This window comes from Fundulus heteroclitus, chromosome 18 (genome assembly GCF_011125445.2).
Source record: "Fundulus heteroclitus isolate FHET01 chromosome 18, MU-UCD_Fhet_4.1, whole genome shotgun sequence".
NCBI classification, from domain to species: domain Eukaryota; kingdom Metazoa; phylum Chordata; class Actinopteri; order Cyprinodontiformes; family Fundulidae; genus Fundulus; species Fundulus heteroclitus.
The window spans coordinates 21,297,133-21,324,209 of record NC_046378.1 but is presented as its reverse complement, the minus strand read 5'-3'; the positions used below and the strand labels follow the sequence as shown (position 1 = coordinate 21,324,209).

Here is a 27,077-nt window from a genome sequence, read left to right as displayed (position 1 = left end):
TTTGGCCCTCGAGTACTTTTTATTTTACATCTTCGTCCTGTGTGCCGAAAAGTTTGAACACCCCTGATTTACAATGTCTCTCAGAGGCTGATGTCCATTTGCACGTTTAGCTACTCTGGCTGTTGCTAGTAGAATCATGCATATTGCATATTTTTCTCACATTGTTGTGTTAATCAGCTGTTTTTTTTCCTCTGTTTAACTTAAATATTGTTTTTTTACTTGAATGTGCCATGTCGTGTAGTAGTGTAATACTCCGATTTTAATTTTACTTCTATTTTGGCCCTTCTGACTGATTTAGTGTGTAACTCTGTCTATGTGGTTCTTGCCACTGTCACATCCAAATCTCCCCATTGTTGGACAAAAACATATTTTTTATCGTATCTTGTGCATGGTTGTTTGTTCCGTGTGTCTAAGTATTGGCTAACCTGTCTCCCAAGAACCACAGGAGATAGGCACCAGTAGCCCTTTGAGTGTTTCTATTCAGCTCTTGTTAATCTGATACCATTAAAGGAGCATAGCACAAGTTCCAGGATTTTTACTGATGTCTGCCCCCTCTGGCGACAGTTTGAAATGACACCAGTGTTGCAAAAAACAAACCCATGCCGCTCATGTGGCTCACTCGGGTTTCAGCCTGCCTGAAAGGCCCACAGATTGCAGCTGTGATAGGGAATTTCTGAGTATGCTGACACTCTCTACCGCAGCAACACTGTTGCCAGTGACTTTTCAGAGCCCTGCTCAACCGAGTTATTAAATTTCATAAAACAACATGGTGTCTTTTTTCGACTTCACGTGAAAGTGCCATACGTTCTCCAGTTACTTGAAGGAGCCGTGATTTCCTTTCCACTTCTGTAGTCAGTTTCACAGAACGCTGCTGCTACCTTGTCGTTGCTGCAATCCCCACTATAATCCTTCATATCTGACTCCAGTTTTGCCCTTTTCGTCACAGTAGACAATTTTTTTTACTCATGTGTAGTCTGTGATGGGGTCTGAGATATATGCTTGTGGCTGGTCTTTAGCATTCCATCTTCTAAAACAGTCACCTGTGCTCTCTCACTCATGCCTCAATGGCGGTGAAGACTCTGAAGAAAGTGGCAGGGTGAACGAGAGTGTGCAGCGAATCACACCTAGGCGCATGCCCAGAGGATTCGGTCCAAATCACTCTCTCATAAACTCACTAATGGAGCCTATAGGGGCAACTACAATAAATAGAACATAACTAATTTTACACATCAGGCAATTGTAAGGACATACATGGGAAAGAAAATAAGCAATATTTAACTTCAAAACTTGCACTATGCACATTTAAATAAAATCCAGTGCAGGTAATTGCCTTATAAATTGACTACTTTCTAAACTAATGTAATGCCTATATATGTCCTGCTGTTCTGTGAAGGTCTCAGAGGTTAATTAGAGAAGGTTGGTGAATTAATGGCACCATAAAGACTAAGTAACAGATCATCCAAGTCCGGGATAAAGTTGTAATAAAGTTTAAAACAGGGTATGGCTAGATATGACCTCCATGATATCCAAGGTTTTGAACATCTCACAGAGCTCTGTTTAATCCACTAAGAAAGAATGACTATGTATCAGTTACAAACCTAGAAATATTTCACTTTTTGGACCATTAACCTGAACTTACACGTCACATAAGGAGAGCATTAATCAGAGAAGGGGTCAAAAGGGCAGTAGAAACAGTAAAAGTTCAACGGAGATCTGCTGAGGAGGGCGTATCTGTCAACAGTACAAGTACTACTTGTGCATTCCACTCTGGCATTTGTAGAAAACAAACTATATTGAAAAACACAGCCTTAACAAGTCCCATTTAGGTTTGCCATGGTCGATGTAGGCGACACAATAAATGTGTGCAATGAGGTGCTTCGGTCAGATGTAAACAAAACTAAGCATTTAGGCCTGCTTGCAAATTGAAAAGAGTAGTGTAAACCAATGCTACAAATACTGACACTGCTTTGAAACACTTTGGCGGAAGCATAGAAAAGCAAGCTATGGGCATGCTTTTCTTTAGGAAGGACAGTGACAATCGTCAAAATTGACAGGAAACTAGATGGGGCTAGGGCAATTCTGAAAGAAAACCTGAAGACTACAGTGGATATGAGACTGGGGCAGAGGTGCACTTTGCAGGAGGACAACTCTCACAATGGAATCGTTTTGATGAAAGCACAGTAATGTTTGAATGGCTAAACATCAACACTGACGATCTGTGACAAGACTTAAAAACTGGAGTTTGCAGTTTTTACCTTGTCTAATCTGACAGAGCTTTAGCTATTTTTTTCAAAGACCAATGGGCATTCCTATCGCTGGTGTGAAGGTGGTAAAGACATGCTACAAAATAATTACAGTATCAATTGCAGCAAAATGGGTTTCTAAAAAATCATTGACTCAGGGGGAGCTGAGTACACATGGTTGATCTCATGAAATCCAGATAAAATGTACTGAAGTGCAAAAAGGTTAAAGTGGTATGAATGCTTTTGTAAGGCAGTGCTAACCCAACAACTCAGATAGAAACCCAGTTTCTTCATAATTTCTGTCTTCTCATCAGGCATTAAAAGTACAAAGATCCAATTATGTTTTACGTGGTTAAATTTCTAAATGAGAGGATTTGAGAACAACAATAAATGTGAAAATATAAAAATAAAAATCTGTAACCTAAAAGCTATTTGTTAAAGATGTGAGTCCAAAACACACTGCTGTCTGATTTCATGAACAAGACGCTCTGCTACAGACAAATGTTTTTTACCTTGAGTGTAGACAACACCTCGTCTGTCTTTTCATTGGGGCTTGTGGTTATGGAGTACCGGGGGTTGCGATCTGGGTCAATCACTGTGTCACCTCTTTCCCAGCGGATGATGATGGGCCATTCTCCTCTGGCGGTGCAGTTCAGCTCCTTCACATGACCCTTCTTGGCCATAGTAGTGTTGGGATGACTGGTGATCATTGCTGGGACTGATGGGAGAGAGGAGATTGAGTGTAAGATGAAGGATATGTGTGGATAAATGGGTAGAAGCAAAGGAAATCGCTAAACAGATAGGGATTCTGGATGACAGATAGAGGTAAAAGAGGAATGAAAGAAAAAAAGGAAGTGGATAATAATAAGAATTTAAGTGAAAAGAGAGACAGAAGTGAAAAAGCAGAGAGAAGTATAGGATAACTGGCAGCTAAAGGTGGAGCTCAGAGTAACAGAGTTCCATTGCATTTGAGCAATGAAGAGCTGTGGTCATTGAGGTAAAGTCAATAAACCTCCTTTCTCATTCTCCAATAGTTAACATAAGGGGTGTAAGTGAATGAAGAGGCAAAAAACAATACACTGCACCTTTTGTGTACACTCGATACACACTTTCCTCTCATACTCAATCTTCTAAGTCCAACACACACAAGCCAGGTATTGATCTGACGAGGGTTCGGCTGTTTTGTTTTCATCACTTATTCATCCCACCCACCCTCTTTTCCGCTTTTCCTTCTTCTCCGCTGAGCGAAACAGACAGAATTGAGGGAGGCAGAGGAGAGGAACGGTTTAATCAATAACACTAACACGAGAAGGAGAAAGAGGGAGCGCACCGGAGGGAGCGGGGCAGCCCCATGGATAGAAAAACATGGTGAGAGCAATAGATGCATTTATGTGCACCTTGTTTTACTGGCTTGCGCACGCAAGTGTCAAAAGCTGCCAGATATCAAACTTTACATCTCTCTTGTGAGTACAACAGAATTGCAAGATCAATGTACTGCAAGTTACAGAATACATTAGCCTTAGATGATGTTGTACTTGACACTGATAATCTGTGTTTTTGGATTTATGAGTGCATGTAGATCCACTTTTCTTTTCATTTTTAGACATGATTTTATCTGGGAGGTTCCTGACAGGCGTAGCAGGATAGGGTCATCGATTGGAGATAATGATCAAGCTCAAAGTCGTTTTGACTGTCTCAAGACAGATCCCATGAGTCAAAGGATCAATGGATCGGTTGCCCTCTCGCTGCCTGTCACAGGTTTGCAAACAAACTGCTCTCACTCTAGGGTGCTCCTTGATTTCGCCTATGTTAATTGTCACCTTTGCTTCATCAATCCAAGAGTATTACAGGCTAATTTATTGGCTTGACATGGTTAGTGAGGGCAAGGATGCTAATAAAGGACAATCAGAGCCTTCTAAATGTCCTCTCTCCACCCCTGCCTTGATTCCCTGTGTGTATTTGTATACTCACTCTTAACTGTGAGAACCATGCTTTTGCTAATGTCCGAACCCACACCGTTGGAGGCCTGACAGAGGTAGAAACCTCGATCCTCCTCCAGGACATGTCTGATGAGCAGAGAGCCATTAGTCATGATCTGAATCCGTCCAGTGAGAGGAACAGGGTGGTACTGCTGTGGGTTTCCAATCCCAGCTGGGCAAAAGGTAAGAGTGACAAAAGGAACATTATCATAAAGTATTTTTCTAACCAAAGCTGACAGAAGAACATACCACATGCATACGAGTATGGAAAAAAGGTTAATGTACCTAGTGCTCCTCTGGCATGCTTCCACATAACCTTAGGGGGAGGGTATCCATCAACGGAACAGTTCAGGATCGCTGACTTGCCATAGATCCCATCCTGGTTGTTGGGCTGCACAACAAATCGTGGAGGCACTGGAAAGTATAGAGAGGATGTGAGTAAAAGGCCAAAATAAATGGCAGTGCAGGTCAAAAGCTAATTCGTTTTAAATAAGCTGTGTCAAAATGTTTGACTTGAGTGCGTGTAAAATTTTGTCCTTGATGCATACACTAGTGGTTCTCAACGTTTTATTTTTCTTCCTCTTGAACCTTTATAAACTTCTCCCTCCCTCCTCCCCATGTTCACATTGTGCAACTTAGCAAATTAATTAATTTCCTTATCAGAAATATATTCTTGATATTTTCTTCACTTAAACTTAACAGCTGCTTTCACACCTCTGTCCACTGTCCAGATATTAGATTTGAGAATGACCCAGCTGTTGCAGCCTTGTTTTATTGTAACGATACACTTAATTTATTCATGTACATGAATGTAAAACTGTGTATTCTTTATTAACAGGGACATATATAAAATCCGCTCTTCTAGCACTTAAATACATTTTTTATATACTTGTAGTCTCTAGGAGTGCAGGAAATGTGAAGTTAGTCTGTACAAGTGCTGCATAGATTTCTTTATAATATTTTTGGGTCATATATTTCAAGCTGCTCAGTTTTTCTGTTCTCTATTACGTTTTTTTGAAAAATTACATCACAGTATTTACTGTGGAGCAGCTAAACAAGGTCATGGAATAACCAATTTAGCAAATATGTCATTTTTTTTTTTACTTTTATTATCTTATTCATTACATTGTCCCCCCATCATACTACAAAAATGGCCAAATGGGGTAGAGTGGAACGCTCTGCAACCTGGCGGGGGGCAGGGTAGGAAGTGCGTCCATTAGATTTAAAGAGACCGGACAAAAACGAGTTGCTCTCAGATGCACCTCAGAACATGGTTAAAAAAGGAGAACATGGGCTTAAATTATCGAGGAATTCAGATCAAAGCATTGTAGTTCCACTTTATATTAACCACAACTGAATAATTAAAAGGTGAAAAGGAAGTATTAAAAAGCATGTATCTCTTTTAAAACTTTCAATGATTCTCAGTTTGCATTGCAGACAGCCTTCAGTGTAAATTTGATACAAAAAATTATGCAGTGTATAAATTACCTAAAAAATATTTAAGGTATGAATTGTTTTAAATAGCAGAAATTCTCTAGCTGACTTTGTTGTGTCAAATATCCTACAAACTAAGACCACCGCTGTCTGCTGTAATGAATATACTAATGCAGTAGTCCAGAAAATCCCACTTCAAAAATCTGAACAATTATCTCAGTGTTTTGGGCAAAAAGTGGCTGCATACAGCCACAATTTATGTGAACTAATGTAAAAACCATAGAAGACAATCATAAAAAAAGAAGCATTCTTTCTTCCAGATTCATTGGTGCTTTTTATTTTAGAATAAAAACAATAAATAGCAATTGTTTCAAATTACTTTTAAATAATTTCTAGGTTTGAATTTCACAACTAAAAATTGCTTTCTATTCGTCAAAATTGTATTGTGTAATTACAGAAGTTAAAGATGATCTGCTTATTAACCTCAGTGCCCCCTATGTGTTTGCATTTTTTAAATTCTTCCTGCTTATCTCAAACTAATTTTGTTATTATACTTCAGTGTTTATAGCCTTCTTTTGTGCATACCTGTAACTGTGAGCTGCCTCTCTGTGCTCACGCTAGCAGCGTCGTTGCTGGCGCTGCAGGTGTAGTTGCCATTGTGTTTGAGTGAAACTTTGGAAATCTGTAGTGAACTCATAAACTCCTTTGTGTCAATGGTGATCCCTGACGAGGGCACGATCTCCTGGCCATCCTTACGCCATGTGATGCGTATGGGCATGTCTCCAGATGACACCACGCAGGCAATGTACATCAATTTACCGATGGAGGTTGGGGGAAAGTCAAACGGTTGGATCAGCGGGGGTACTGAAAGAGGCAGAGAAATAATAATGAAAGAGAACAGAAAACAGGTAAATGAATGAGAAGGATGAAGTTAAGGAAGAAGTAGGAAGTTTTTCCTACTTCCTACGTGAAGTAGGAAAAAAATTTAGCTATTTTTTTAAATGGCCCATTTAATTTATAAACATGTAGTAAATGATTCGGTCTCAACAAAGAATAATAGCTGCTCATAAACATTGTATTCTCTTCATTATGTTCTCTTTATTATCTTTATCTTCTGTCTGTTCTCTGGCCCTGATGCCTTAAAGATTCAAATAAGATCCTTCGCAAAACTTGAGCTACCATCCCACTGTACCCTTCACTGTAGCCTGCACCCCTCACCAACTCCTTCACTCAAACCCACCCTGCCCTGCTCAAGCCAACCCATAATAGCTGCTCTAATTAGAGCCCCATCCATAGGGGGAAAGAACTGTGTTGCCATGGATACCAGCTGAGGTGATACCAATGGTTTTGAGTGGGGGATGACAATGGGGGGGGGGGGTATTAAAGTTGTGTGTGTATGTTGGGGGTGGGGCAGCTGAGACATCTGGGAGATTTAATCTGTGCCTCGTCAACATTCATCTAATTAAATTTGAGGCATGATGGCCACAAATTCAAATAAACACCCACCGACATCAACATACAGCAAAGGTCCTGTATATGCACACGCACATAAGCGGTAGCCTGCTTCTAAACTTACCATGTAGAGAAAAACTGCAATATAAAAACAAGGAAGCAACAAAAAAATGTCACACATTGCGGGATCGAACACAACCCACACTCACACTTGACAACTTCCTGGAACAAACATGTCGTTCTGCTGCAGCTAAGGACAGAGGGAAACCTTGGGAGGAAAAAAAACTAATGTTCACAATACACACATTTCATTCATACTAACACGTGCAATGGGCAAGGAGCACACACACCACCAAAACTTATACAACAGCACTCCTGCTCTGTGTAATTGCTGAGTGGCTGAGAGCTTGCTCTTGGCCACTCCGCCCCTTAATCAGGGGTTATTAGAGGCAATGCACACAGCTTTGTTCTTTCTTCTCATTCTGTTTCACTAAAACAGTCCCTTTTCCCAGTCATTTTAATAATCATTCTGTTTATTGCACTAAAACCAAACTAAATTCAAAAAGATCATTATTCCTTGCCACTTCTTTTTGATTTGATGACTACTACAAATGACAACACTAGCAACCTAGGTGTGATTAAGAAATCCTTGATAAAACATTGGAAAGAACTATGAACATACTGCAGCAGCACTAATTAACTGATTCAAAAATGGCTTAGCTGGAGATTGGGTTGAGGACAAGCACATGACTGATTTCAAGTCGTCAAAGAGGAATGTGCACCACTACAGACAGAACAGGTAGGTGAAAGGTGTTTGCAGGCAGAGCTGCGAATGTTGTTTCATTAAATTATTTTGCACAATGGAAAGCAGAAGATGCATTTTGTTTGTACTCTGAAGAAATAATTTCCGAGTTTCAAGAAAATAAAAAGAGCGTTCCTATATAGTTGGAGTTCTAACCTGAAAAGTTGGATGTCCCTTACCAACCACGAGTTGATGTTCAGTAAGACCTGCCGTTCATTTGTTCTGTTAATGTTTTTGATCTTGTCAAACCAACAGCATAGGGTTCTGTCTCACCTTTATTTGTAACTCTTAATTCATAAAATGTAGAAAATTCTGCTATTTTGTCCTTGTATTGTTATTAGTATTTAGCACCACAACAATCAGCAAGCCCCGCTGGCTTTTTACTTTCCAATCAAAGTGATTCCCTAAACCAACTTAGAACCATTGTCACATGAAAATATCAGCCACCCATGATTACTACATGAAACAAAATGTGTATCTTAGAACTAGGAGATAACTTCCCATGCCCGTCAGAATCAAACAAATTAACATCTGATTAAAAAGTGAGCTAACCCTACTGGCAGTGTGAGCATCTAAAAATCATATTCTGCAGAAGGAGCACATTGTTATATAAACATTCAAATAATCCATCTCAGATCCGAACAGGTCACCCAGATAAGCAAACACAATATCATGTCTTAAAATATTAAACTACGGGAAGCGTCCAGCTGTAACGTCAGATGAAGATTGGCCACACCTCCTTTCAGTAAATAAGAAACTGTCAAACAGTTATCATGTTCAGCAGCGTCATCCCCGCAACTAACCTTTGACGGTGACATAAACTGTTTGTGTGATGAATAGTTGTGGTTGGATCAGCACACTGCACACATAGGCACCTTCGTCCATGCCTTTCTGAACATCGCTGAGCTTAAGTGTCCCATTTTCAAACACCACCTAGACAAATATCAACAAGGTATTAGTATGCACCTATCAATAATTGATACACAGAGAGGTGCATTTGAAGGCTATGATAGGTTTTTAGGCTGCATGGAAAAAATAAGAACTCCCCACAGGAGTCCCAGGCTAAAATTAGACTTTCTGTGAAACAGTATTCCCCTTACTTGTGACATGTGTAATATGTTTTATGAGTAAAAAGGAGACTTTACCTGACGGTGGTTGTCAGGCAGCAGAATTCCCTCTTTGTACCAGTTAATCGAGTAATAAGGATACCCAATTACTCTGCAGTTTATGAAAGTGTTTCTTCCTGCCACCGCAGTAATATTTTTCATAGGCCTAATCCTTGGAGGACCTGGTTAAAGGGAAGAGATGGGAAGGTGGAGAGAGAAAGAGTGGTACAATCAGAAAAAAAAGACAAAGAAGGAGGGAAAAAGAAGATCATTAGTTTATGGTGCCAATAGTGAGACATGGAATTGTAGGAATAATGAAGGGGTGGGGGTGGGAAAGGAGGGGAGTTGGGAAGAAGGTAAGAATAGACAGAAGTGAAAAAATATATACAGGTTTAGAAAGAGACAGAGGTTTAAGATATCCTATAATCCCATTGGAAAACTCTGCCATGTAATAGAAAACCTGCACAATTTCTAGTTCTTCTTGCAAGGATTAATTGAAATGTTGTATAAGCACCTCTAAACCTACAGTCCCTTTTAGTCTCTAAATATTTTGTACATCTATTGACTCAATAGTTTTACAGTTCTTCGTAGCTAAATAGCTTAGGGTCCGTCAGATTTTAACCAAAGTAGACATGAATGTCAATGTTCAAATGGATTTAGATTTAGACTTTGACTAGGTCATACAAGCACATGGATACTCTTTGATAATCCATAGCCAGCTCTAGCTGCATGTTTAGGTTGATTGTTCTGCTGGAAGGTGAACTCCCACCATAGACCGAAGCCTTTTGCAGCCTCTTTGAGGTTCTCCCCTGGTACTCCAGCTACCTAAGACAGTCCGAAAACATGACTGTTAGGTTACTGCTTTAGGAGTGTGTGCACGCATGGTTGCATGTCTTGTGTGTCTCTGTGTTAACGTGGGATGGACCATTCAGGGTGCATCCTGCCTCCCACCGCAACTCCACAAGGATAAGCAAAACATGGTATGGATAGCGGGAAGTGGATATTAGGACATTGGAGCTGCCTTACAGCATGTTGTTTTGAAGCTAGTTGTCATGTCTAAGAGACGATGGAATTCAACAAAGGGGCGTGTCTAGCATAAAAGATACAGCTTTGTGTGTAAATTTTCATATCACCACAGATTACCTGATTTTGTGGTAATTTTTCAAAGAATATGAATGACATAATAAAAAAAACATTTATATTCATGGTTAAAGCTGCAGTAGAGAGTTTTAAGACAATTATGGACTTACAGCTGCACTGCAGCTCTCAAATACATCTTTAACAATTCAATTATTGTTTGTGCCTTCAAGCTTTTAGTGCATTTTTTATTTCTCAAACAAATTCCAAGGCATGTTTCATGTGCTATTTTGTTTTGACTAAAATTATGAAAAAATACAAGGTTGAATTGAGGGAAATTTGCCAGAGTTGTCGTCAAAGGAAGAAGTCACAAAATACTGTTGAAGTTTTTCATCTGCAACATTAAAAAAAGTGTCCTTGTTCTGCAACAATTTTTAATAAAGCTTGAACATTGTTCGAAAAACATGCAAAGACTGGAATTTCACAGAAAGAGGTGTTCAGCATTTTTTGATGCAATTGAGAGCCATCTCTCGGTCATCTGTCTTTGACCTTTTTATCATTGTCCATCTTGTTTTTACTTTTTCCTGACAAACCCTCCTACCCCTGCTATCTTTTGGTCTATTTTTCTCTCTCTCCCTTAGTCCTCCCTCTCTCAGCATGTTCTGAGCTTTGAAGTCACAGCTCTGAGGAGTCAAAGATGTATTATTCAGGAGCTCCGTCACATACACACACGTGTGTGTGAACATTCTCATGCTTAATATAAATATGTGTTCGGCTATGTCTGTGCTTTTCTTTATACTTGGTGGTGGTTGCTTAGCGAATGGGACTGTAATTTCCCTCTGGGATTATTAAAGTATTTCTGATTCTGATTGTGGATACTTTGTATGAAACAAATCTCAGTGAGCGGGAAAGCATATTAGCATGCTTTGGCTTTCTGAAGTGTAGTCATAAGTATGTGTGTCAATATATGTGTGGCGGCAGTATTTGTGACAGTTTGTGTAGCATGGAGTGCTAAAACTCTCTGGCATTGGGGCTCATTCTCACTTCAATGATCTTTCTGGCATGTTTGCTTAGAGCAGACTTGCTTGTCACAACTACGCATCTCACCAAAAGGACCAAAAAAAAGGACTGAGAGAAATCGAGAGAGAGAGAAAGAGAGAGAGAGAGATGGTGATACAGCTCTGTCCATTGGTGTCACTCTTTATCCTCGTCATTCCAGACAACAGTAACTTCATCAGTTTTGTCACCAGAGTTTACAATCAGCTGCTCCACATATAAGAGGCACTTTTTTTAGTTGTTCTTTTGTTTCATCCAATCTTTCTCCAGCAATCATCATCTCTTTCCTTCTTATCTTTCTTTAGGTAATACTTCCAGCAATACTTTTTTTGTAATGGTTATGACTCTGTATATGTACAAATAATGTAAACTCAGCTTTTAAGCAATAAATCATGTATAACATAAACTGTGTGTGTACAGTGCTTAGCAAATAAAATCTGTACCATTTGAACTTTTTGTTTTACATCTCTTTAACGTGTATTGAATTTTATTGGGGCTTTATGTGGAAGACCAACCACTGTGGATGGTTGTGAAGTTAAGGAGTCAGTACATTGTAGAACTACTTTTTGCTGCAGTTAAAGTTGCAGAGTGTTTATGGTTTGTCTTTATCATATTTTCACACCATTACATGAAAATCTCTTAGCTTTCTATCTCACAAAACAGCTCATGTTCAGTTGTATTGATAGATAGCACTTGATTTTCAAGCCTTAATAAATAAAAGGGCATCGGGCCTGGAAATTTCTGAAATTTGCAGATGACACTACTAATCTAATCCAGGAATATGATGAGTCTGCATGCACACAGGCAGTTGATTGGTTGGTCCACTGGTGCACCCAGAACCACCCGGAGATAAACCTGCTAAAGGTTGTAGAGATGATGGTGGACTTCAGGAGAACCTCACTCACTCTGACCCCCTCACTATCCTCAGCAACACTGCGTCTACTGTAAATCAACTCTGGTTCCAAGAAAAAACCCTTTCTCAGGACTTGACATGGTCCTCACACATCTACACCATCGTAAGAAAGCCCAGCAGAGACTGTACTTAGGGATGATAAAATAGCTGTAGATCCTAGTCATCCCTGTCACAGATTATTCAGGCTCTTACCCGCAGGGCGGGGCTACAGAGCACTCATGGCTAAAACGAGCCGACACAGAGCCATTTCTACATTTAGGCTTTGTCTGTGATGAACACTTTACAGTCAGGGTAGCCAACTATGAAGGGAAGGAACAAATCCACTGTACATACTACTCCTGTTCTTACCTTTGTCCCCTGAAAATGTATTTTCTGTTATAGATTACAGTTCTTGTCTGCTTACTGTTACTTGTCTGCTTGTTCCTTTACATGACGCGAGCGTTGGAATCAGAAGTCAAATTCCGTGTTTGGACCCTCAAACTTAGCGAAATAAAGTTGATTCTGACATTTTCAATGGGCTTTGCCTAGGCCAGTGGTCCCCAATCCTGGTCCTCAAGGGCCGGTGTCCTGCAACTTTTATTTGTTACTCTGCTTCAACACACCTGAGTCAAATAATGAGGTCATTAGGAGGACTCTGGAGAACTTGACAGCACACTGGGGAAGTAAGTCAGGTGTGTTGGATCAGGGACACTTGTAAAACCTGCAGAGACACTGCCCCTCGAGGACCAGGATTGGGGACCACTGGCCTAGGCCATTGTAATGGATGAATATGCTTTGATCTAAACTATTCCATTGTTCCTCTGTCTGCATGTTTGGCATTGTCATGCTACTGGAAGCACTGCCCCAGTTGGAAACCTGTACAGCTTCTGTCCACTTGCAAAGTTAGCCTCGGCCCCAGACTCACATCCACTGTAGTCTCTAACTCCATCCTCCTTCCCATCAACTCTGACCACCTTTTATTGTGTCTGCAAAAGAAATGCATCCCTAAAGCATGGTAGGTCAGTGAATCTTCTGACACATGGACGCTGTCTAGCTTCTTGAACACTAAAAACTTAGCCTCTTATGACTTTGTCTGCAATTGCTTTCTTCTTGCCACTCCTCCATAAAAGCAAAATGTGTAAAGCACATGACTAACTGATGTGATGTCAATAAATTATCCTGTCTGAGCTGTGGATATTTGTAGGTCCAGTAGGGTCATCATGGTTGTCTTGGCTGCTACACTGTTTGATGATCTCTTTCCCTTGCTTGACAGTTTAGATGGACTGTCATGCCTGGTTATATTTGCAGTTGTGCACCATTAGATGTTTATGGCTGGTGACATGGTTTTAAAAGCTAGGTCTGCTTCAAACTTCTCCACAACTTTATGCCTGTTACGACTGTAAATGTTTTCTCCCAGTGGGGCAAACTGGACTTCACACTCATGCAAAACTGGCTGTGGCAGCATGCGTCTGAAGCCATGGACCAATCCAGACCTTTCACCACCTTTAAAAGACTCTTAGAGACACATTCAAGGGGGAGCCGCATTAGGAACAGTTGACACTGTTTGCTCCTCCCGTGCTGCTTAGAAGCTCTTTGTGAAACAGTTGTGTTTAGACCTTAGTGGTTGCTTTACCTTCTTAATTTTGACTGCTTGTGAGTTTGCTGCTTGTTAACTTAGTTAAGACCCATCTTAGATATCTTGTTTGTTGTAGGTGTTAGACCTGAAACAGTTGAGCAGCTTGCCACTCCCTGTTTGTGTTCTCCTGTTGGGTTTGTTCGCTTTAGAAACAGTTTTATTTAAATCCCATTTGTTTGCGTTAATTTGGGTAAACAACGTGTTGGATGTTGTCTCTTTTTGTTCAAAAAAAAAAAAAAACCTTATAAATAAACCCTTAATTTAATTTTCATCTATAAGATTTATTTATTACGTTATCCCCGTCTTCCAGCCAAACGTGGGTGTACAATGCCTGACCTGTATATTTGTATACTGTAGATGCTCCTTTGGCAACATAATGGAGTTTATTCACTAATCTTCTCTAACAAATCTATGAAACCATAAGAGAACAGCTGGATTCATACGAAAATGTTTATACACAAAGTCAGACTTGTTTTTCTAATCGGGTGGCCCCAATGGTTGCACCTGATTTTATTAAGGCACATCAGAGTAAAGCAGCTGAATAAAAATATCTATCACACATTTTACATTTTTTATTGATAAAACATTTAAAAAACACGTTTTTTACTTCCTCGTTCGCAATTATGAACTAATTTGTGTTAGTTTATTGCATAAAAGCTAAATCTAAGACAATGGCTTTTGTAAATGTATAAGGACCTTTGGAAGGCACCTTTAAATAGTTGTTCACACAAGTAGGTGGCAAAGATATTTGTTTTTGTTATATATTTGTTTACTTTTTCAATGCATTAACACTGTAAAATATGTTTATATATATAGTAGATAACGAACATGACAAAATATGACATAAAGAAAGAAAGACATACAACAAATATCATCTCCAGAAGAAAGAATAAATCAACTTTTAGGAAGGTACATTTGGCAAACAGAACAAAAAAAAAGGTGTAAAAACCAGACAAGATGAGAAAAACATCGACGCACAAAGATAGAAATAGAGCAATAAGAGGGTACAGTAGAGAAAAGGGTATTGGTCAGGAGGGGAGAGGGTCAGGCTATGAGAAGCCTCTGTATGACTGATATTGAAAAGTAGACAGGCACCTCTTACGTTTATGCGCGCTTGGTACTCGGCACTACCAGCCGAGTTTCGTGCGGCGCACCGATACACTCCTCCATCACGAATCTGCGGGCTGCTGACGTTGACGAAGCTAACGGTGCTCCCATCGGACAGAGTGTACTGGCTGGATCTAACACGTGACAGATCCCGGGCCACAGGCTCGTCATCCAGCGTCCACGTGATGGTAGGTGGAGGGGCTCCTTTGGCTGCACACATCAGGGAAAACGGCTCACCGGGGACCACCACCCGTTCGCTGAAAGAGGCGACGATACGGGGTGTACCATCTAAGTAAAAAAATTAAAAGGCAAGAGGTGATAAGTTGGAAATAAAGCAGCCTGAACCTTGCCTGAACCATCAAGCAGTTATTTAGAAAAACAAAGTGCTTCATGATGTATGTTTCATGACACCTACCCATCAGCTAAGGTCTTCTAGCAATCTCTATGGACCACAACGTGCAGCACAGATTTTTATCATTCAGGGAAAATAATACTCCCTGTCTTTTCAGGTCAAACACATAGCAGTAATAAATAAAACAATTGGTAAGATCATGAGTACGTTTTTCAGTTATTCTTATTCTTATAAGAATAAGAATGCTGAAGAAGAATTAATATACTGAAGAAGAATGAATATACTGTGCTTAATGTCCTACGTACATTAAGCACAGTATATAAAACAACACATTATCAACCGCTATATGGCCATAATAAAAACTGGATATCTATGCATGAATAAATCATAAATTGAAATTTAACATAGGGTAACCAGATGAGCACATTTTGCACAACCTGTCCCCATATTCATGAATCAGGAGACGTGCGCATCATCCACCCCACACCTCGCTTGACAAAAAGTTTTATTCCAGCTGGAGCTGTTCCCGGCGTTCTTTTGAGAAATCTGGCCACCTTATTGTAACACAGATTTGTGAAGTTTTTGAAGTTTGAACATTTTTGAAGTTTAACAACTGTTAAACTTTTAAAAAAGTTTAATAAATTTGTTTCAGTTTCAGTATCAGAAATGTTTTACAAGCTTTTAAAGTTTAACACATTTTTAAAGTTTATCAGAAAATGTTACTAAGGGGTTGTTCACAATTTTCAAAAATGTACAACACATACTCTTTTTGGAATATAGATCATATATACACATGGAGCTATTGTTTGATAAAAATTGTTGTCATCATAACAGTTTATGACCAATACAGGCTATCCATGTAAGTAAAAGATTACATGGATAGCCTGTCACACTCCCAATTGCATGTGCATGTTGCCTTTATTGGCAACAGGAGCTGTGAAGTGGCTGAAGCAGCTCCACAGAAGGTGGGGATTAAGGCTTTGCTCTAAATGGACAGTGCGCTTGAGAAAAGGCTGAACACTTTTCAAACATTTTGTTTGTGAATATTATTAATTTAGTCTTAGTTGCTGTTTCCTTCTCTGTCTGGCAGGCATTTGAGTTAAAATTAGTCCATATATCGATAGGCTGCTTTTTCAGCTGCGTGTCTCTTATGCAACTCACTTCTATAGTGTTGCTTTAAATTGTGCTGCCCTGTGAAAGTGAAAAATAACTTTTGGCAAACTTCACAAAAAAGTTCTCTGAGAATTGCTGTACCCAGTAACAAACCATTCTGCAGTCTTTGTAGCTGCATTTTCTATTTTTCTGATGTAGTTTCCATGTTATTCATAAATTCCTTTCCTTGTTCCCTTTTATTTTACCAGCATTGTGGCATGCAAGGTGGTCATGGTGTGGGAATCTACGGCATATTTTGATTGACAGCTAATGCAGCTCTGTGATGATGACTGCAGCTCTGCTTTCTTTACCTTTTAGGAAAGTGCCTGTCGAAAACTTTTTGACTTTTCAGAATTCAACCAGGTCAAATGCGGGATATTGTTTCAATCTGGGGGACACCGGGACAGGAGTGAACATGTGGCACAGTGCTATACAAATTGGGACATCTGATCACCTTAGTAATGACAATTGTGCCACCACTGATTTTGCTGATAACAGTTATTTTTGACACTGGATTTTTCCACACTAAATACACGAACAAAGAAAAGGTTCAAACTTTCAATATTCTGTGTGAGTTTATGCTACTGCAATAAAGGTTGATGTTTTAGCAGGTTGACGTTTTAGCACATCTTTACCAGAGATATCAGTAAATATATTTGGCACTACATGTACTTAACCACAAAATCTTCACCTTTTTTCCAGTTTAACTTTCAGTTGTATTTTCTTAAATCAATAAATCATCAGTTTACCAACTGACTACAAAACACCGAGTAATATTAGAGAACAGACTTGTGCAGTAAATTGTCAATTATCAGTTTTTCTCTTTACCTTCCAGCAGTATGATGGAGAAGTCCTGAGCAGTTTGGACCTTTCGTGACGCAAAGCACTGGTAAGCCCCAGAGTGTCTTTTTTGTGCAGCAGAGATAAAGAGTGTCTCATTGTGCGCTCCCTGGATGGAAAAGTGCTGATCAGGCATCACAGGTTCTGTGTTACGATACCAGGACACAGTAAAGTGGGGGGAACCCTGGACAGCACAGGAGAGGATTACTGTACTGCTGATCCCCGTCTTCAGGTTCTTTGGAGACAAAGTGACCCGCAGTGGTTCTAGAGACGAGGGAAAAAAATAGAAGACAATATTGTAGACGGAGGCAAGTAAGTACCTACATATTGAAGAAAAAATGGTATAAGAGAGAATCTCAGGCACAGGATGGAAATTTTATTGCTGGCTAAGCAACACAAATCATATTTTGGTGTGTATTTCTTGTCCGTGTTTAGGTTCCTGTGTCTGTCTGTATCATGTGTGTTTGTGTGTGATTGAGAGTGTGTGCTGAGCAGCGAGGAAAAACTGAGACAGGAAGACAGAGAGGGGAGAAAATGTCAGTGAGCAATAAAGCAGCTGGTGTGAGGAGCGGGGGTGGTGGGTGGTGAGGGGCTGCTTAATGTGTGTGAGAACATGTGTGTCTGTGTGTCTCTGCATCTGCATGGGTAAGTTTTTTTTCACAGGATGTGAGTGCATGTACAATATCTGTGACTCTAAATTTATGCCTGCTCCACCTTACATTATTTGTTATTGAAGGTTTGAGGGTTGAACTGTGATATGCCCCATGTTCTTTCTGCCCAGCATCCGCTAACCCTTATCTTCTTCTCAACCAGCAATAACAAACCTCTACCCATATAACTCACAAGAATGTCCTCTTCTCAAGTGCCTCTCTGTGCTACATCTGTTTCATTTGATATACAGGATAATAAAATGCAGTTTTTCTTCTGCTTTCACATATTACAAGAATGACATTAGAGAACTGCTTGACCCTTTCTCTTCTCCCACTGTTGGCCTTCCCAAGTGTATGGTAGCCTTGGTAATAAAACTCCTGATTTTGACATATTTCTTTGGTCTTGCTTGTTCAGTTTCTATTGAAGATCAGTAGACATCAGGAGAGCAACCCAGGTCAAGTCTCAGGTCTTTGACGGCAAATCCAAGTCAAGTCTAAACTCTCTATGGGCAAGTCCTTGTCGGGTCTGAGGTCTTTGAGGGCAAATCAAAGTTAAGTCTCAGGTCTCTATTGGGTAAAGCCTCAGGTATTTAAGGGCAAGTTCATGTTCCATAACATGCCTAAAATATTTAAGGACTAGTCAAAATCAAGTGTCAAAGATGTGAGGGCAAGTCTAACACTACTCTCAAGTGTTTGAGTACCAAGCTTAAGTCAAGTCTCAAATCGTTCAGAAGTAAGTTTAAGTCAAATATCAGGTTACTGAGTAGCCATAACAACTTTGAAATCTTTAAGGGCAAGTTTAAACAAAGTGTCATATCAGTGAGAGCACATCCAATACTAGTCTGACGTTTATGAGCAGCAAGCACAAGTTAAGCCTCAAATTATAGAGACTAAATCCAAGTAAAGTCTTCCAAGGTCTTTGAGTAGCAAATCAAATCCCAAATCAAAGTTAAGTTTAAATTATTTCACAAATAAATCCAATTCAAGTACTGAGTGCGTGAGTTCATGGTCAAGTCAAGTTTCAGGTATTTGAGAGTAAATCCAAGTCAAGTCTCATGTTTTGAGGGCAAGTCCAACTTATGAATAAGTCTTTGAGCGGCACATCCAAATCAGCTCTCAGGTCTTGCAGTAGAATGTCCAAGTATGGCCTAACATCTTTTAATTCCAGGTCCAAGTCAATAGCAAGTCTAAGTAAGGGGGTTTGGCTTGCTGACCAGCATGCTTTCATCCCTGGTAATATGAAATAATGAGTCCCAAACACTGAGTGTGAGTCAATGAGTATGAATTCTTTGTTTTTGCAAATTATAGTTTGACTTAATTTCTTCAAAAAGAGAGCCCTTTGACCATGTGTCCAATCTGTTTACTTACCTATAACATTGAGGTGACCTGTCACCTCTTTAGAGCCAAAGCTGTTTGTGACTTCACATATGTAGTTGCCGCTGTCCTCAAGTCTTAAGTCTGAGATAGTGAGGCCTGTGATGCGACGTGTCCAGCGGGAGTCCGCTGGCAACGGCCGACCATCCTTTAACCATCGGATGGTGGGATTTGGATATCCGGAGGCGATGCAGGGCAGTTCCACGCTGTGCCCCACCTGCATCTCACCGGACTGGAAACTATCCAGCACAGATGGGGGGGACTCCTTAGGGTCTAAACAAGATTGCAGAAATGTGATCTTGAATCAAACTGTTTAGGTCATCAAAAGATTCACAGAAACCAAAAACTAAAACTGGATTAGAAACAATGTGAAAAAGAAAACACCAGTTTCTCTGCCTACCCTTTACAGAGAGCCTGGCTCCATTGCTCTGGCGGGTCTCCCCACTGTACTTGTGCTTTGTGATGCAGCGGTAGGTGGACAATGCATCTTCCTTCTGCACTTCTGAGATATATAAAGCGCCAAATGAGGTCAGGAAGAAACGATTACCTGTAAAAGAGGAGAGAAGGAGAGGTTGTTCATTTTTGACACACTGTCAAGGGTGATTCTTTCATGAAGGGTTCCCGGGGTGAGTTGTTCTGTTGCACTATACAGCAAAGAAAGATAGCGTGCAGAGTCAGAATCAGCTTTATTGGACAAGTTTATGTGCAAAAAAAAAAAAAAATGAAATTTGTCTTCAGTTTCAGAGTGTAAATATTAAGTATGAATATAAAAACGTTAGAGGAAATAAAAGTTAAAACATGTACATGTATGTGTATGCACATATACTTATATACACTTATTTTCACAGTGGTGTAGCTGACACTGTGCCTGTAAGGTGCCCGTAAGGTGTTCATATTGTTCATCCCATACACATCCCCTGAGAAGAAACTGCTTGTGATGACTGGTTTTTGCTCTGCAGTGCTGACCTGAAGGTAAAAGTCTAAACAGTTTGTGTCCAGGATGTATGGGGTCTGCAGAGAAGGAAGCTGTGCTTTTCCTGACACTGCACTTGTACAAGTCCTGGATGGAGTGAAGGTCAACCATAATGTTCTTCTCTACACACATAATGCTTTCACGCAGTCTGGACCCGTCCTGTTTAGTGGATAGACCAAACCACAGAGTGATGGAGAAGCACATGACAGATTGAATAATGGCCAGATGGAATGGAAGATGATCAGCAGTTCCTGTGCAAGGCTGTACTTCTTGAGTTGCTGCAGGAAGTACAGTCTCTACCGGTCATTTTCCAAAGAGTGTCTATGTGTGAGGACCAACTCATGTCCAGAGAGAGTGTGGAAGCAATTCACAGCAGACAGTGTCTTAGAGAAGGAGAGGCAGTGTAGGGCGAGTTCTCTGAAAGTTCACCATTAGCTAAGTCTTGAGCAGGATGAGCTCCAGGAGAGTCTGACCGCACCAGTGGACCAGTCAATGCACTTCCTGTCTGTATGTGGATTTGTCACTGTCCTTGATCTGACCAATCAGAGTGGTGTCATGTGCAAACTTCTGAAGCTTAACATACAGGTGCACCAAGGTGAGATCATGTTCACTGATGAAACCCATTCTACAATGCCTCTTATGTGACCTATTAGATACACTAAAACCCCAAAGCTATTGCTAATATAACTAACTGATTTAGATGGATGTAAAATGGATGCATAGATCACAGATAGTTTAAAAGCATTTAATCACAGACAGATTTTATCCAGGTGCCTGTGCAAATTATCTGTTATCCAAGTCATTGCAACAGCAAACAGGCTTAAATTGGAGGCAACCTTTCATTAAGTTCTTTCTGTGAACATTTTGACACCTATCCAGGAGTTTCTTTGTCATTCAGGTGATTTGTTGAGATTTTTGTGCTTTTCTCAATGCACTCTATGTAGTAGAAGGAGGCGTTAATGCCAAAGACACTCATAAACATAAATTAAGCTTTCAAATGTTTTAAATTTATTTTAAACAATCTGAGTTCAAGATGGAGTAATTCTGATGAGGTCTAAACGTCTACATACTATGTACATTTTTCAACTAGAGCCGGTCAACTGCAGTGGAGACCCCATAAAAGCACCAGTATAGCTCTGTAACTGGGCACTGAATCATAACTAAGATCAGAGTGTTATCAGCCACCTGAGGTGTATAGCAATCTTCCTGTTACACCAGGAAGGGGCACCTATTCCTATTCACCAGTTATACAAATAGCAATAGAGAACTCCCTCCAGAGTGCAACTCATGGATCACATTTTTTCCATGGCTGTGTTCACCAGGCTTTGTTGCCGCGGTCAGAGAGCCGTGTAACCCATGTCAAAAACTGCCATTGAAGGCTGTTTGTATTTCCCATTTTTGGTCTGTGTATTCATGTCTGCAAAGAGCTGAGTTTCAACAATACAGAGATTAAGCCACTGCATTATAACCTTTTCAAAGAGTTTTAGCAGACTTTTGCACCTGGAAAATTATATTTTAATAGTATAAAATATCTTTGTATTTAGATACTTAAAATGAATTAAGTGTGTTTTTGCCTTTTAAAGCTGTAGTTGGTAATCCTGTTCAGAAAAACTTTTTATTATACTGGGTAAAATCGTCCTTCCACCCTGAAAGTAGTCAATACATTATGTATTCAGAAAAAGGAGGTTCAAATTTTTTATCTCTGTTGAAGCCGTAGGCCTGTAAAACCTCTGACCAATCTCTGCCCTTCGCACGCAGGTCCGGGTAAATACCTCTTGTTACGCTAAACTTTTTTACTCCATCACGGTGCACTGAAATCGGATACATTTCCGGGGACAGCTTTTGCTGGGGACAGGTCATCCAAAATGGAGAAATCAGGGACGTCTGGTCACGCTGTTTCACTCCCCTCTGTCCCTCAAGTTACAGGGGTATCATCTTATCTATTGGTTGTCCCACATGCTAATCATTCTGACCCGCTCAGATAACGGCGGTGTGCGTGCACATTCCTTGTTAGTTTCCGCTTGCTGGCTGTGCATGCACTCTTCTAGTGTTTATGCATCTTCTTAGCTTCGGTGTTAGCTATTCATTGTAGCTCTGCTGCTTTTATTGCGTACGTTGAACATGGCTGAGAGTTGCAAGAAGCAAACCACATTCATGTTTATGAGAAGAAGAGGAAGGCATCAGTAGAAATAAATAAAACCAGAGTGGATTTAGGAGATTTTTTTCATGCAATCTCCCTGGAGAGCAGAAGAGCAAGGTAAGACGGTCTCGCGGTTGTGCAGTCATTCAAAATGGGACTTGGGGAAACTTCTGGAAAAATCGCTGACCCTAGCTTTAAATGAGAAGCTAATACCACATTTTCCTCATAAAGTTGTTTATAATATAAAAGCATCTGAGGTGTAAGGATATACACGGAAAATCTTTTTTTGACAGTTGCTTGTATGTGTTCACATCTAATGTTTTTCTTTTTTATTTCTACAACGAACATTACTGACAAAATCCCTTATTTCCAGGGAAATAGGAGGGAGAGGTATATAATACATAACTTAAAGGATCCAAGCACAGCACTAAGGTGAACATAATGGAGCTTTTACCAGATTCTAACACATCCATTTAGGGAGATACAGGCTATAAAGAAAGAGACAAGAAGAAAGCAAAAGAAGGATGAGAAAAGGGGTTATTGCAGATCTTAATAATGTATGTGTTTCTCTGGGTAACCTTGCAACCCCAAAGGGTTATATCAGACAGAGAGCACTACAGATTTTGTAGTAGATTGCAGACTGTTTAGTTATGTTAATGCATGAACACAACTCAAAGCAACAGGTGAGCTTGGCATTATTTTTTTCATTGTCATTGTTAATGGATGTAAACTGAAGGATACAATGTGTGTGTCGATGTTCAGTCTGAAGGAAGTATTAATAATAGAGATTGTGAGTTCATGTGGGATTCCCGTGAGGAACAAAAGTCGATAAATTTTATGGCTGCAAAGCTTTGACTAAAGAACAAAGAACATTTTCTCAGGTGATTATCATAGTCTCTCAGGTGCTAAGGTAAACTTATACATGCCTTGGCTACTCTGAGATGTTGCTTGTACAATCATGCAGAGGCCCATTGCATATTTTCTCACATGGTTATATTATGCCATATTATCAATAATTGTGCAATACTTAATCTGATTTTTATTTTATTCTGAATTTTATATTGGCCTTTCTGATAAGTGTTTATCTGTTGGTTTAGAACTAACTTTAGATTAGATTTGCTCTTTTTTCTATAATGATTTAATGTCTAACTCTGTGTTTTTGCCACTGTAACACCCACATTTCCCCATTTTGGTAAGACAAAGGAATTTCTTATCTTCTGTTAAAATAAGAAAATTTTGCCTTTTAAGCTGTAGTACATTAAGTGTAATTAGATATGGGCTGCTGTGAGATTCTCGTCATGTATAATAACATAATCCTGTTAGAAAATTCCACCTATGGTATGTATGCAGAAATGTAAGCAAAAATTGTAGAATATCTATTTGCTCTTTTTTTTCAAATTTTAAAGCATTAATTTATACTGCTGCTAAAAATAATTAGCATGTTGTTTTTAATATGTAACATGTGAAGAATCTTAAAAAAGAAGAAGAAAAGAAAAAGTAAAACAAGATAAGGAAAAAATGTTTACTGTTAAAGAAATTGGTGCACATATTCATTATCACAGTTCTAGAAATATTATCAATAACAGCTATTCACTGATCTTTTCATATTTATAGAAAACATGCTCTCCAAAGACTGTTCTAATACAGCAATGAATCAATAAGAGGGATGGGTGGCACTCTTAGTTTCCTCGCCATCACTTGTTATGTTTTTATTGTGACAATAGTTACAGGGAGTTTTGTGTCACTTCAAATTCCACTTAGCCTAAGAGAACTCTGGTCACTCCGGCACCTTCTCTAGTATCTAATTTACATGATATTTTAAACCAAATAATTGTTTAAAGGCGAATTTTAGCAACGTTTATGCTGTAACCTTTAATCATACTGATAACAACTAAAGTAAAAAAAAAAAAGCAAATCTCTAAAGTTACTAATTTATCTGCATTCCAAGTCTCCCCTGTGGTTATCAGATATAGCTCATGATCAAAAGAACTTGATCCTCTGCCCAACAAGATGAAATTTGCTTGTTCTGGTTTGTACTTGTTGGTCCTTGTGTTTGAGCTTGGTGTACTCCACATGGAAAGGAGTCAGCTGAGGATGAAACCAGGACACTTCCCTATGGGGGTTGACTGGAAACATTCAACTGTGAGGAGAACCTGAGCAGACTCAGAACTTTCTAGAAGGACCACATATCTCTTAAGACCTGAAAAAGCCTTAGGATACCCCCTGAAGAAGCCGGGGGTGTTGCTGAAGGATGGATGGATGGAGGGATTTTACAAAAATAATTTTCTTATTTCTTGTTTTAATTTCACATCTCTAAATGACATAAGCATAATTTTTCACCCCATCTTAAAAAGGTACCCACTTCCTAATGCATGAATCAACATAGGTAAGTTATCATTGAGCGACTAGTTGTAAGTGATTGCTTGAATGCATATGTGAGTATTACCCAGTGATTTTCATTCCCTAACATACTGACATATGTGAGTGTCAGCCAGAGCACTTACAATCATAAAGTTCACACACACGTGTTTTCATTTGAGTCAGACTGTTGTGCTGAGTGCTAAGCAACGTAAGCTGTTATTTCAAAGCCTGCCCTTTTGTTCCAACCTGGGTATTATGCCTTACAGGATAATATGCACTTGGCGAGCGGAGCCCTGTGTAACACACTGCTACACCCTTGTCACAACATGCCAAGAGAAAGAAAGACGGAGCACAAAGGGGGTGATCGGGAAGGAGGAGAGTAAGAAATCCAGAGTATTACAAATTAAGATAGAGAAAAGCAGCATAGATGGCATAAAGGAAAAAAAGATTGTCAAGAGACAATGTAAAGGAAACTTACTCCCCTATTCTCCCATTCTTTTTAATTGTCGCCATAATGTTTCCATCAATAAAAAAACAAAACAAGTGAAAATCAACATTAACAATCTGGCAGCCTCCCAGTAGTAGCTTACTTTTAGCTTACAGTTAAGCAATCACACAACTGGTCAATTTAAGTCATACTTACCACACCAAAATTGTGTAATCCTAACACATAAGACACATTAAGTATATTAAAGTATATGTTCTTCTTATTTTAAATGGGCCTTTACCCCGTTAGAGATTGTAACAAATGTTCTTTAGCAAGTTGTAGATAAACTACAGTATATATAATCATTAACATGTCTCTCACATTGTGGCTGGGTTCTTGATTAATTACACAACCACAAAAGGTAGATTGTCTTTTGGCTTCCTGACACAGATCAGGCTTTGAACAATAGTTCATAGATGTCAAATAGATTTATATCTATATCATTCCAGAAGCTTAGAATTACCCTGTTTTACTTGTTCCAAAAACAATTTTTGATGTGTGTTTGGGATCATTTTCCTGTTCAGATTGTTAATGGTCTCCATCCGACTTAACTATGGCTGTTGGATGAAATAAATTGGTCAGGATGTTCAGAAACACGCCCAGCCCAAAATCTATCACAAACTGGAAGCTCCTTGAATGCTTGTTTCACTTTTCGTAGTGAAACATTAACCTGGACCCAAACGGTGAAAGTTAAGACAGCAACACGTGCCCAAAAATTACACCTTCAAGCTTTTGTTTTAAATTTTGTGACAAAATTAGCTCTTATTTGACAGTAGGTTGACATGAAATTGGGTTGAAGAAAAAGGGGGGAAACATGCGGCAAAGTTCCCCGGCCCGGGACTCAAAACCAGGATGGGCTTGTCTGAAATGTGGTAGCATGATAATGAAGCTCAGTTTTATGAATAATGAGGAAAGAAGACTACCACCACATTATTCAGCTTCACCTCAGATTAAATGACTAGTTGAAATATTGAGTAAAGTGGGTGCTACAACAGGAAAATCATGTAAAAAAAAAATCTAAACTCATTTTGGACAGGATAGAGCTCCTGGGCTTTACAGGCCCAAGAGCCACACATGGCTAAGTTTCTAAAGTGAATCCGACCTTAACTCAAAAAAATGGTGTCAATGTATTGTTTATATTGGTAAACCCTTATTTATGGAATTCCATGATGTCTTTCCCCTTGGCTTCTCTCATTTGTAGTCTTTTTGTTTTCTAATCCTCCCGCAGTCTCCCTTTCTTGGCACAACTTGTATTTAATTTCTAGTCCCCGCCTGTCCTCCTGCTGTCTACAGAAATGAGACACACCTAAAACAGTGGAGAGGTTGCAGGCATGGATGAAGGGAGGCAGCAGTGAAGAGGAAGGGTCTGGGGCCTACAGGGAGGAGGATGGCAGATGGAGATTGATGGAGGGAGAGATGGGGAGATAAAGAGAAACATGCCGCTGGGAGTGACAGAGGAGGGAGTGAGAGTGATGAGGGACCTACAGGCCCGAGAGCCGTACATGGCTAAAAACAATTCTACGTCTTTCTCCATCTCTCTCTCTGCTCACAAACCTCTCCTCGTGGGAGAGATCAATTCTCGTCTGGTCTGCCTACGCCTCCAGGAGTTTGCTGCTGTGCTTGAGTGTGTGTTTGTATGTGTTCCTGCATCCATTTTTGTTTGTTTTTATTTTTTTTCTATTGGAGGAAGGATAGGAATTTTGAAGTCTATCCCATACCCATGGGAGGTGCAAAATCACCTCACTTCCTCCATTTTTTCTTCAAAATGTCCCTACTTCCTTTGGCTCTTATTTCCTTCTGCTTGCCTCCCTATAGCCTTCATTCTGCCCTCTACCTATTTTTTCCCTCATTTACTCTTTGCTCCTCTTCCCCTTCTTTCAGGTGGGTCTGTGAGTAATGGAATCAGTTCAGCTGATCTGCCTGAGGCAGGAAGTCATGCCAGGAGCCGAAGCTTCTGCTGGATC

General features: G+C 39.7%; 1 protein-coding gene across 3 annotated transcripts in view; it reads right to left on the bottom strand.

The window, feature by feature from the left end:
* LOC105936545 (Down syndrome cell adhesion molecule-like protein 1 homolog) overlaps window positions 1–27,077 on the bottom strand; it is a 145,245-nt gene that overhangs the window by 38,017 nt on the left and 80,151 nt on the right. For 2 of the 3 annotated variants that reach the window (XM_036150191.1, XM_036150190.1), the window contains exons 4-13: window positions 19,553–19,699; window positions 19,147–19,425; window positions 17,117–17,392; window positions 14,773–15,072; window positions 9,056–9,198; window positions 8,714–8,843; window positions 6,242–6,520; window positions 4,508–4,636; window positions 4,215–4,394; window positions 2,756–2,961 (exon numbers count right to left, since the gene is read on the bottom strand). In XM_036150191.1, coding sequence (XP_036006084.1) covers window positions 2,756–2,961; window positions 4,215–4,394; window positions 4,508–4,636; window positions 6,242–6,520; window positions 8,714–8,843; window positions 9,056–9,198; window positions 14,773–15,072; window positions 17,117–17,392; window positions 19,147–19,425; window positions 19,553–19,699 — 2,069 coding nt within the window. Of the gene's footprint in view, window positions 1–2,755; window positions 2,962–4,214; window positions 4,395–4,507; window positions 4,637–6,241; window positions 6,521–8,713; window positions 8,844–9,055; window positions 9,199–14,772; window positions 15,073–17,116; window positions 17,393–19,146; window positions 19,426–19,552; window positions 19,700–27,077 lie in introns of those variants that run through there. The other variant, XM_036150192.1, reaches the window with a different exon arrangement.